The following is an 11,822-nucleotide window of genomic DNA, read 5'->3' on the forward strand; positions in this document are numbered from 1 at the left end:
TGGAAAAAAAGTTGAATGAATTTGATGAATTATTTGGGACTCATTCTTCTTTTATTATCCATAGAATGTTAGAATTTAGAATGTTCATATGTACATATATTGTATTTAATTTATACTTTAACATATGTAACATGTATTGGTCAACCTGCCATCTGGGGGAGGGGGAGGAGGGGAAATTGGAGCAAAAGGCTTGGCAATTGTCAATGCTGAAAAATTACCCATGCATATATCTGGTAAATGAAAATTATAATAATATAAATAAATAAATAAGAATTTAGAATATTAGGACCCTTAGAACCCAGGAGGTCAGAGCCGGGAGGGCCCTTAGAACCCAGGAGGTCAGAGCCGGGAGGGTCCTTAGAACCCAGGAGGTCAGAGCCGGGAGGGCCCTTAGAACACAGGATGTCAGAGCTGGGAGGGCCCTTAGAACCCAGGAGGTCAGAGCCGGGAGGGCCCTTAGAACCCGGGATGTTAGAGGGGGGAGGGCCCTTAGAATCAAGGAGGTCAGAGCTGGGAGGGCCCTTAGAACCCGGGAGGTCAGAGCTGGGAGGGCCCTTAGAACCCAGGAGGTCAGAGCTGGGAGGGCCTTAGAACCCAGGAGGTCAGAGCTGGGAGGGCCCTTAGAACCCAGGAGGTCAGAGCTGGGAGGACCCTTAGAACCCGGGAGGTCAGAGCTGGGAGGGCCCTTAGAACCCGGGAGGTCATAGCTGGGAGGGCCCTTAGAACCCAGGAGGTCAGATCTGGGAGGGCCCTTAGAACCCAGGAGGTCAGAGCTGGGAGGGCCTTAGAACCCAGGAGGTCAGAGCTGGGAGGTCCTTAGAACCCAGGAGGTTAAAGCTGTGAAGGGCCTTAAAATAAGAAATGTCAAAACGCAGAGGTAGTGTTAGATATATAATTTAGTTTAAATGAACTGGGTTTTTTTCTTTCCCTTTTTAATTTTTTATTATAAGGAATGACTTTCTTGGGGAAATATTTGGAAATGCAAGTCTGAAAAAACAAGAGAACAATAAAAATGTATTTTCACAAAAAGCCTAAAAATTGTTGAATTACATGGAATTGACTTGAGTTGAGTTGATGGCTTTCCCTTGTTACCCTCCCAGGGGAGACTGGCTGCTGAGTTTCGTGTACCGGACATCTTCTGTGCAGCTGAAAGTGGCTGGGCTCCAGCCTGTCAACTTAGATGACAGGAGGATGGTCAACATGGACTTGTCCGCAGTGGTAAGTGCGGGTTCGCCCTTCCTGCTTGAGTGGGAGGCCGTGGGAAGCGGCTCTCTCTGCCCTGGGCTGGTGCCGTCCTGGGAGACTCTGACTGAAGTAGGTGATTGTTGAGCAAGAGCAGTGACTCAGCAGTGAAATAGCTTCATGCACCAAGTCTGACATTGCCCTGAAGAGCCAAGGGAGCTCTGGAAGAGCAGGGAGAGGATCTCCAGACTCCGACCAGAGCCCACTCTTTCTCCCATTCCAATTCGCCTCTTTTGGAGGCGTTTTCTAGTATTAAGTGCTGGAAGAGGCCCCAGATACCCAAACACAAAGGGAGCATCCCTGCCTTCAAGGAACTTACCTTCTTCTGGCCAACGTGATAAATCTTCCCCGGATCAGGAGAGGCCTTCTGTGGGAAGAAACTGCTGACTTAAACCTTGAAAGTCCAGGAGAGGGAAGCTACATGGTGAAGCCCTGACATTCTGTGTTGATGGTCTCTGAGTATGACTTAAGTTTTTTTCCCAGCTCCCATATCTCTGTCCTCAAGTCCTTTTCCAGGCCAAACTGGTAGGTAAATCACTTAAGGAAAAAAAAAAAAAAAAAAAAAAAGAACATGGAAAACATCTTTAAAGAATAGAGCTGGGAGGGCCCTTAGAACCCGGGAGATCAGAGCTGTGAGGGCCCTTAGAACCCAGGATGTCGGAGCTGGGAGGGCCCTTAGAACCCGGGATGTCGGAGCTGGGAGGGCCCTTAGAACCCAGGATGTCAGAGCGGGGAGGGCCCTTAGAACCCAGGATGTCGGAGCTGGGAGGGCCCTTAGAACCCAGGATGTCAGAGCGGGGAGGGCCCTTAGAACCCAGGATGTCGGAGCTGGGAGGGCCCTTAGAACCCAGGATGTCGGAGCGGGGAGGGCCCTTAGAACCCAGGATGTCAGAGCTGGGAGGGCCCTTAGAACCCGGGATGTCAGAGCTGTGAGGGCCCTTAGAACCCAGGATGTCGGAGCTGGGAGGGCCCTTAGAACCCAGGATGTCAGAGCTGGGAGGGCCCTTAGAACCCAGGAGGTCAGAGCTGGGAGGGCCCTTAGAACCTAGGATGTCAGAGCTGGGAGGGCCCTTAGAACCCGGGAGGTCAGAGCTGGGAGGGCCCTTAGAACCCAGGAGGTCCGAGCTGGGAGGGCCCTTAGAACCCAGGATGTCAGAGCTGGGAGGGCCCTTAGAACCCAGGAGGTCAGAACTGAAAAGGTTTTTTTGTTTTTTTGTTTTTCTTTTTTTTTCTTTTTTTTTTTTTTCCTGAGGCTGGGGTTAAGTGACTTGCCCAGGGTCACATAGCTAGGAAGTGTTAAGTGTCTGAGACCAGATTTGAACTCAGGTTCTCCTGAATTCAGGGCTGGTGCTCTATCCACTGCGCCACCTAGCTGCCCCCTGAAAAGGGTTTTAAGGCACAGAATGTAGGACCTGAAGACAGAGAATGTTAGAACATAGATTGTCCAAATTAAGGAGCATCCTAGAATATAAAATGTTTGAACATATGTTAGAATTGATAAGGACTTTAGAACACAGAATATCACCGCGAGGAGAGTCCTTAGAACATAGGAAGTCAAAGCTGGGAAAGACTTTAGAATACAAACTATTATAGATGGACAGGAGCTTAAAAAGAAAATGTCAGAGCTGAAAGGGACCTTAGAACTTAAGAATACAAGAACTAGGAAGGAGAACTAGATAAAACCTTAGGAATTATTCCCTCCAGGCTTTCCATTTTATAGCTGCATTAACCCCGTCCCAGAGCTCAAAGTAACTTGTTTAAAATCACAGTTAATTATTGTCAGAGCTAGGTTTAGAGCTCAGGTCTCATGTCATTTACTCTAGAACTTTGGGATATTTGTAAGTACGCTTCCTTCTTGCCCTTTCCTCTTTCCTTCTTTCTTCTCTCCCTCTCTCCTTCCTTCCCTCCTTCCTTCCCTCTCTCCCTCCTTCCCTCCTTCCCTCCTTTCTTTCCTTCCTTCCCTTCCTTCCCTTCCTTCCTTCCTTCCTTCCTCCCTCTTTCCCTCCTTCCTTCCTTCCTTCCTTCCTTCCTTCCTTCCTTCCTTCCTTCCTTCCTTCCTTCCTTCCCTCCTTTCCTTCCTTCCTTTCTTCTTTCCTTCCTTCCTTCCTTCCTTCCTTCCTTCCTTCCTTCCTTCCTTCCTTCCTTCCTTCCTTCCTTACCTCCTTTCTTTCCTTCCTTCCTTCCTTCTTTCCTTCCTTCCTTCCCTCCTTCCTTCCTTCCTTCATTCTCTCCCTCTCTTCTTCCTTCCTGGCCTAACAAAGAGCCCGCTGGAGATCTGAGTTCAAGTCCCACCTCTGTGACCCTGGACAAATCACTCATCCCCTCATTGTCCCAGATAGCTCTTGAAGACCCTAAGCTGCAGAGTAAGTACCTATTGATCTGCAGGTGAAAATTGTCTCCTCTTTCCCTAAACCCAGGGATCCACAGGGCTCATCTCCTACTTGCTTCCCTACTCCCCGATACCCCGACACCCCAACACACACACACACACACACACACACACACACACACACACACACACACACCAGTTCCAGGGAAATGCCTTGTGCAGGAACAGCCAATGGGCCACATTAGCTAGAACACGGGGTACATCAATGGGAGGAACAGGCCAGTTGTTCTCTTTTGGCTGTGTTCTGATCCTAGCTTTGCTCCCTGCCATGTATGGGCTGTGGGGGTGCTGGCCCAGCTTGCCTGCTATGGCCTGGGCACCTCTGCCTGCTTCAGTTTCCCCAACCACAGAGGATAATGGTACTTTCTCTTCTTCTCCTTTTCCCCTTCCTGGCATCCATCAGGTTCCCACTGAAATCCTACCCAACCTCTTTTAGTTTCTCTCTTAATTATTTCCTATTTATCCTGTTCATAGCTTATTTGTACATATTTGTTTGCATATTATCTCTTTTTTGCCATCTTTTTCCCAGAGGTTAGCAGTACCTGGCACATAGTAGGTGCTTACTAAATGTTTATTGACTGATGTTGCTCCCTCCTAACTATTTCCTTCACTTTGGGATCCCTAAGATTCAGGGGAGATCTGCAGTGTCATAGGATTTAAGAGTGGAAGGGACTTCAGAAATTACCCCATAAACTGAAAGTGAATCAAAACATAATACTTTCACTTTTTTTTTGGTTGTTTGCTTGCTTGGTTTTTTTCTCATTTTTTTCCTTTTTGATCTGATTTTTCTTGTGCAGCAAGATAATTGTGGAAATACATATAGAAGAATTGCACCTATTTAACATATATTGGATTACTTGCTGTCTAGGGGAGGGGAAAAAGGGAGAGGAAGAGAGAAAAACTTGGAACACAGGCTTTTGCAAGGGTGAATGTTGAAAACTATCTTTGCATGTATTTTGAGAAATGAAAAGCTATTATTCTAAAAGGAAAAAGAAATTACTCGCATAGAAACCCTGATTTCTACAGCTCAGACAACCAAGGCCTGGAGAAATTAAAAGCAATGCCCAACGTCACCCAGCTGGAAAGTGACCAAGGCAGAATTTCAATCCCAGTTGGTCCAAATCTAACGCCAGTGTTCGTTCCTTCTTTCAGCTCCACCGTGTTCTCTGCTTTAACAGTCCCACCTCCGGTGGGCACCAGATACTTCAGTTCCCTTCCTTGAAGACATCCTGGGAAAGGTTCCTTGTATTGTGACCATGATGCACCATGCTTATTTCCCTTGACTAGTATATCTACAAGAGGAACCTGTGTAATACCCCGACATTTTCCTTGAACCCTGGAACAAGTGTTTCAGAGCTGAAAGGGACCTCAGAGGTCATGCAGTCCAGCTTTTACTTGAAGCAAGAGTCCTCCTCCCCAGAGTATCAGTGTCCCCGACAAGAGATCGTCCACTGAGACCCCCTCCCTCCCAAGGCAGCCACTTACAGAATTCCCCAGAAGCTTTTCTATATGTTGAATGAAATTTTGCCTCCTTATAACTTCCATGTAATTAGATTCTAGCAGACATCTTTCACTTCTTTTCTGGAGCAGATGAGACACCAGTGAAGGGTTGGAGTGGCCCGGCAATTGGTCTTCCCTACATCACCTGCCAAACCCACTGTGCATTCCCAGCCAACAGCCCACGTGGCGATTTCCAAAACTTTCATAGTGGTCAGCCAACTCCCTCGCCTCAAGTAACACTGGGAAAAGTCAAGGAGGAAGGAACAGACTGGGGGGCTCACCCAGCTGGAGAAGGAAGAGTCTCTGTTTGGCAAGCGGCAAACAGACAGAATCTCCCAGAGCCCACTCTTCAAAAGGGGGTGACTCAGTCCCCTGCAGCAGTGAGTTTCTGCCTGCTCCTGTGGGACTGAAGAGTGAAATCAAACCTAATGAGGTTTCAGGATGTACCCGAAACATGTGACGTTGGGCAGGGGCCCTCGCCTCTGTGATGTCAGCCTCAAACCAGAGCGCGTTTCTGTAGAGCTCTAAAGGCTTCTGAAGTCCCAGTGAGGTAGGGAATTCTTCCTACTTTATAGATGAAGAAAATGGCCCAGATAGCTAAAGGGAACACACAAATTTTAAATCCCGAGTGATGTTTCCTTTGTCTTATAGCCAAGCTGGCAGTTGGTCGTATCCTCTGTACTCGAAGGAGACCAAAATATCACCATTGTGTCAGGGTCAAGAGTGCCCAGCTGGGGCTGACCAGAACAACATGAGCTTGGAAGGTTCTACCACAGATCAAGCACGAATCATTCATAGGAACAACCGAAGGGGAGATGACTCTAAATTTGAGTATCTCACATTTCTTTTGAGCTGCTGCAATTCCGCCTTGCTCAAAGGGCACAGCGTCTTCTTTGAAGTGGACGTGCCATGCAGAATGTTCCTATGCCAAGTTTCCCATATCTCTGAATCCAGAGAGAGACCTTGAGAATGCCCTTGAATTGCTTCTTTGTGAGTACTTGCCTCATGTGACTTCTCAGGGAAATAGTCTTAGCCAAATGTATGTTTGACCTTCAAACATGGCCAGCCCACTGGAAGTTATGCTCTCCACAGTAAAGTTTGACCGCTTGGCAGTTCAACTAGAGAAAGGACTTCGTTGTCCAGTACCTTATCTTGCTAGTAGATCTCTAGAATCTTCCCAAGACAATTCAAATGGAAGAGATTCATTTTCCTAGGTTAGGGTTGGGGGAGTGACTATGGTTCCCAAGATGCCTGCCTGTCATTAGCTCCAGTCTGGTTGCCTCTCAGGATAGAGAGTCTGTCATTTGTCAATAACTGTCATTTGAAGTAAATAGGGCAAGGATTATTAGCCCCATCTTACATATGAGAGAGGTAAAATGAGTTGTCCAAGTCAGTAAGTGTCAGGATAGGTCTGAAACCTAAGTCCACTGAATTTTAGTTTTGTCCCCCCCCCCCCCATTGACCTGCCTGGCCTTTCTTTCTTTCTTCTTTCTTTCTTTCTTTCTTTCTTTCTTTCTTTCTTTCTTTCTTTCTTTCTTTCTTTCTTTCTTTCTTTCTTTCTTTCTTTCTTTCTTTCTTTCTTTCTTTCTTTCTTTCTTTCTTTCTTTCTTTCTTTCTTTCTTTCTTTCTTTCTTTCTTTCTTTCTTTCTTTCTTTCTTTCTTCCTTTCTTTCTTTCTTTCTTTTTTTCTCTCTCTCTTTCTCTCTTTCTTTCTTTCTTTTTTTCTCTCTCTCTCTTTCTTTCTTTCTTTCTTTCTCTCTCTCTTTCTCTCTTTCTTTCTCTCTTTCTTTCTGTCTTTCTTTCTCTCTTTCTCTCTTTCTTTCTCTCTCTCTTTCTCTCTCTCTTTCTTTCTGTCTTTCTCTCTCTCTTTCTTTCTGTCTTTCTTTCTTTCTCTCTTTCTCTCTTTCTTTCTCTCTCTCTTTCTTTCTGTCTTTCTTTCTTTCTCTCTTTCTCTCTTTCTTTCTGTCTTTCTTTCCTTTCTTTCTTTTTTTTAACTGATTTCTTTATTTTCAAAACATATGTAAGGATAATTTTTTTCAACAATGACCCCTGAAAAACCTTGTGTTCAAATTTTCCTCCCTTCTTCCCACCCCCTAGATGGCAAGTAATCCAATATATGTTAAAAATGGTAAAAAAAAAATATGTTAAATTCAAAATAGGCATACATATTTATACAGTTATCTTGCTGCACAAGAAAAAAATCAAATCAAAAAGTAAAAAACAAATGACAAATAAAATAAAATTCAAGCAAACCATAACAAAAAAAGTGAAATGCTAATGTCCACCCTCAGTCCCCACAGTCCTCTCCTAGGTGTAGATGACTCTCTTCATCACAAGATCACTGGAACTGGTTTGAATCGTCTTACTGATGAAAATCCATCAGAATTGATCATTGTATACTCTTCCTGTTGCCATGTACAATGTTCTTTTAGTTCTACTCAGCATCACTCAGTATCAATTCATCTAAGTCTCTCCAGGCCTCTCTGAAATCATCCTGCTGGTTGTTTCCTACAGAACAATAATATTCCATAACATTCATACGCCATAACTTACTCAGCCATTCCCCAGCTGATGGGCATCCACTCAGTTTCCAGTTTCTTGCCACTATTAAAAGGGCTGCCACAAACATTTTTGCACATGGCCACCTCGCCCTTCTTGTCTTGCTTCTCCAAACAAGCATCTAGAGGATGCGAAATGAGATTTCCAAGGAGAGATAAGCTTCCTTATAGAGGAAAGACCTAACTTGGGATGGTAAGCATTGAACTTGTCCAGTTCACATAGTGGGTGCTTCAATATAACCTGAGATCATAGAGTCTTTGGGCTTGGATCCCAGATTTTCCATATTCTGCTTGCATAGCCCTAGGTATTCTCGCTGAGCCTCAGTTTCCTTATCTTTTAAAGGGGGCTAATAATCCTTGGGCTACCCAAACTTCACAGGTTTGCCATGATTATTGAATGAGCTTCCACTTGATTCTTTCCCTCTTTCCCTTCCCCCACTTTTCCCAGTGTTACTTGAGGCGAGGGAGTTGGCTGACAACTATGAAACTTTTGGAAATCGCCACGTGGGCTGTTGGCTGGGAATGCACAGTGGGTTTGGCAGGTGATGTAGGGAAGACCAATTGCCGGGCCACTCCAACCCTTCACCGGTGTCTCATCTGCTCCAGAAAAGAAGCGAAAGATGTCTGCTAGAATCTAATTACATGGAAGTTATAAGGACATTACCCACAGTTTTCTTGAGGACAATCTAGGAGAAGGGGACCTCAAATGGGATTTTCGGAGTCCCTTCCCCTCATCTGCCTTCTCTCTTTGCTCCAAGATCCTCCCATTCCCGCATCCCTTCCTGCCACATGGAATGATGAGGTTTAGGCCATTATTCATTCTGCCTAGGCCTTGGGCTAGGACTTAACTAGGCCAAACAGCATTAGTGATTGAAAGCACACATGTGTTTCAGACATAGACACAGAACTGGAATAGGCAAATTGCATTAAGGCCTGGTTTTGGTTAAATCCTATAAAAATCTTCTTGAAAAGGATGTGTAGCTCTTCAGACCTGTCAGACTCTTTATTATTTGTGGGTTTGGTTGTGATTGACCTGGATGCTACCTCTGTCAATTTATGATTCTGTCAAGCATCTACATTTGATAAAAGAGATTTTTAAAAATTATTTTCTGAGGCACTTACAGAAGACCAGAGTTCTTGGTTTCATGTTCCAGGCCGGAAAGAAGACTTTAGGTCAAAGGCACCATCCCCCATGCCCAAGGACTAGAGATGATTACACCCATAATCAGCTATACATTTAAAAAAAAATTGAGCAAGCAAAGAAGAAAGTTACTATGGGAATAGAGAAGCTCAGGCTTCATCTTCAGAAGAGGATACTGAAGCAAAAAAAAAAAAAAAAGCCTATCCCAATGAGTAATGTTAAAAAAGAATTCATAAAAGAACTCAAAAAAGACTTTGAAAAATCAAATGAGAAAAATTGAGGAAAAACTAAAAAAAAAAAAAAATTCAAGAGAAACAAGAAGATTATGAAAATAAAGTCAGCCAACTAGGAAAGGAGATCCAGAATCTTAAGGAAGAAAATGACTCCTTAAAACCAGAATTGGGACCAGCAGGATGAATACAGAGCGGCTTGGAGAGACTTACATGAACTGATGCTGAGTGAAATGAACAGAACCAGAAGATCACTATACACTTCAACAATGATACTGTATGAGGATGTATTCTGATGGAAGTGGAAATCTTCAACATAGAGAAGAGCTAATCCAGTTCCAATTAATCAAAGATGGACAGAATCAGCTACACCCAGAGAAGGGACACTGGGAAATGAGTGTAAACTGTTTGTATTTTTGTTTTTCTTCCCAGGTTATCTTTACCTTCTGAATCCAATTCTTCCTGTGTAACAAAAAAATTCGGTTCTGCACACATATATTGTATCTAGGATATACTATAACACATTTAACATGTATAGGACTGCCTGCCATCTAGGGGAGGGGGTGGAGGGAAGGAGGGGAAAATTCAGAACAGAAGTGAGTGCAAGGGATAATGTTGTAAAAATTTACCTATGTATATGTACTGTCAAAAAAAAAGATATAATTATAAAATAAATAAATGAAATTTAAAAAAAAAAGAATTGGGCAAGGGGAATCAACAAAATTATGAGACTAAAAATAATAAAACAAAATACATTGAAAAAAATAGAAAAGAATGTGAAACATGTCATAATAAAAACAACTGACCTTCAGAACAAATCAAGAAGATAAAACATAAGAATAAATGGGCTACCTGAAAGCTATGACCAAAATAAAAAGAATCTTCATAAAATAATACAAAAAAATTTAAAATTATTATCAACCTCACTGTTTCAATTAATAACAACAATATTATAGTTCATACATTTATTTAACACTTTAATGTTTGCAAGGTGATGTACAGTTATTATTTTACTTAATCCTCACAACAACCCTGTGAGGTGCTTATATATAGCACAGAACATACATTTTCTCATTTTGGATCCTCACCACAAACTGAATGAGGTAGGTATCATTTTTTTCCACACTTCACAAAAGATTGACAGAAGTTAAATGTTTTACTCGGGGTCACATAGATAACACATATACATATAGATTAATCCAGATCTTCCTGATCCCCAGCCCAGCTATCTTTCCATGGACTATTTCTCTTATTTAATTTTCATTGTAATTGTCAGGAATGCTAATTTTTTCTGTGTTTTCAGACAGGGAAACTGAGGCTCGAGCCCCAAGGGAAGTGACTTGCTGTTAATATTAAGGCCGGAGGCAGGATTGGAAGCCAGGGCCCCTGTTGTCCCAGGCTTCTCATTGTGCTCCTTGCAGGTCAGTGGCCACCTGGACTACATGAAGAAAATGGACACCATCCTCAAGGCTGTGGGGATTCGCACCAGAGAAGACGTGTCAGGAGACAAGATTTTCTCCATCGCTCCCAGCCTGCAGGGAAGAGAGGAGCTACAGCCGGAAACCTCAGAGCCTTCAAAAGAGAAGGCGGCCGGAGACCCCAGCTGCCAGGCCCAGGACCCCATCCCCAGCCATGGGCTTCTCCAGGACAGCGGAGTGAAGGACCAGCCCAGGGGCTCCCCCGAGGCCGGGCCCTGCCCGGCCCAGAGCCTGGACGAGGTCGGCCACATAGACCGCCCCAACGTCTGCAGCCACATCCTAGGCCCAAACCCACTGGGCTGCCCGGACTGTGCCAACAATAACGAGGCTGGCAGCCCCGAGCTCGACTGATTGGGGGGAGTGGAAGAGACCGCCGTGCCGGTGCCCTCCTCCTCTCGTCCCTCCCCCTGCCCTCTGCCCCCTGGCAGAGCTGGGAAGGGGCTGATATCTGCTCCCAAGTGTTGAGTATTCTGGAGCCAGGTCTTGGGAAAGCAAAAGTAAGTTCTCAAGGATCTGGAAGGTGAGGGGCTCAAAGAAATGAGAGCTCGTCCTAGGCTCGGGTTCAGAGAGCTTTTTATGGGGCAATTAATCAGAAAAATTTAAGACTGTTAAGCCAATCAGACATTTCTCATACTTCTTGCCAATATCAGATGGAGAGTCCAACTGAGAAAAGTGAAGGTGATCCAGGGGTCAGGGTGGATCTAGGGAGAGACTAGTTCTGTACCTCTGTGGAGCCATTTCTGCTTCTCTTGTTCTATCTCCGCTGTCTCTGGTGGCTTCTTGTCCCTGGCATGCTTAGGGATCTGGAGAGGATTCCTTGGGGCAGAAAACACTTAAACAAGGAAAGGGCAATCATAGAAAAACCCCTAGTGTTGTTAGAGAGGTTCTAAGTCTACCGACACTGTCTATATACATGGTGAGTAGAGACGGGGAGTACCAGGCGAGGAGCTCCTGGAGCAGGGCTGGAGGGAACCGAAGGTCACTCTGCCCTCATCGAGTGCCTCCGGAATCTCCCTGGAACCGCCTGACGCCCCTGGGAGGGAGAGAGGAAGGCAGGGGTGTCTCTGAACCGAACCCGGCGGGACACGGAGGTCCAGAAGCCAACTGGCAACTAGTCGGCAGAGGAAGTGAGAGGGAAGGAAGGAGCTGGGACTCGGACTAGTCTGCCTTTCTTTCTTGGGGGCAGCTGTGGTGAGAAGGCAAATAATAAACTGAATGGCTGAAAAGTTGAAGATGTTCTATGAACGTTTATTATCAACCTCCATGCGTCGGTGGGATATAAGAC

General features: G+C 44.8%; 1 protein-coding gene across 6 annotated transcripts in view; it reads left to right on the forward strand.

The window, feature by feature from the left end:
• Window positions 1-11,769, forward strand: part of TMCO4 (transmembrane and coiled-coil domains 4) — a 108,474-nt gene extending 96,705 nt beyond the window's left edge. For 5 of the 6 annotated variants that reach the window (XM_074306059.1, XM_074306060.1, XM_074306061.1 and 2 more), the window contains 2 exons: window positions 1,101-1,218; window positions 10,481-11,769. In XM_074306059.1, the coding sequence (XP_074162160.1) occupies window positions 1,101-1,218; window positions 10,481-10,888 (526 nt within the window). In that variant the 3' untranslated portion in view covers window positions 10,889-11,769. Of the gene's footprint in view, window positions 1-1,100; window positions 1,219-10,362 lie in introns of all 6 variants that reach the window. The other variant, XM_074306064.1, reaches the window with a different exon arrangement.
• The last annotated feature ends 53 nt before the right edge of the window (window positions 11,770-11,822 follow it).

The sequence above is a fragment of the Sminthopsis crassicaudata genome, chromosome 3 (genome assembly GCF_048593235.1).
Source record: "Sminthopsis crassicaudata isolate SCR6 chromosome 3, ASM4859323v1, whole genome shotgun sequence".
Lineage (NCBI taxonomy): Eukaryota > Metazoa > Chordata > Mammalia > Dasyuromorphia > Dasyuridae > Sminthopsis > Sminthopsis crassicaudata.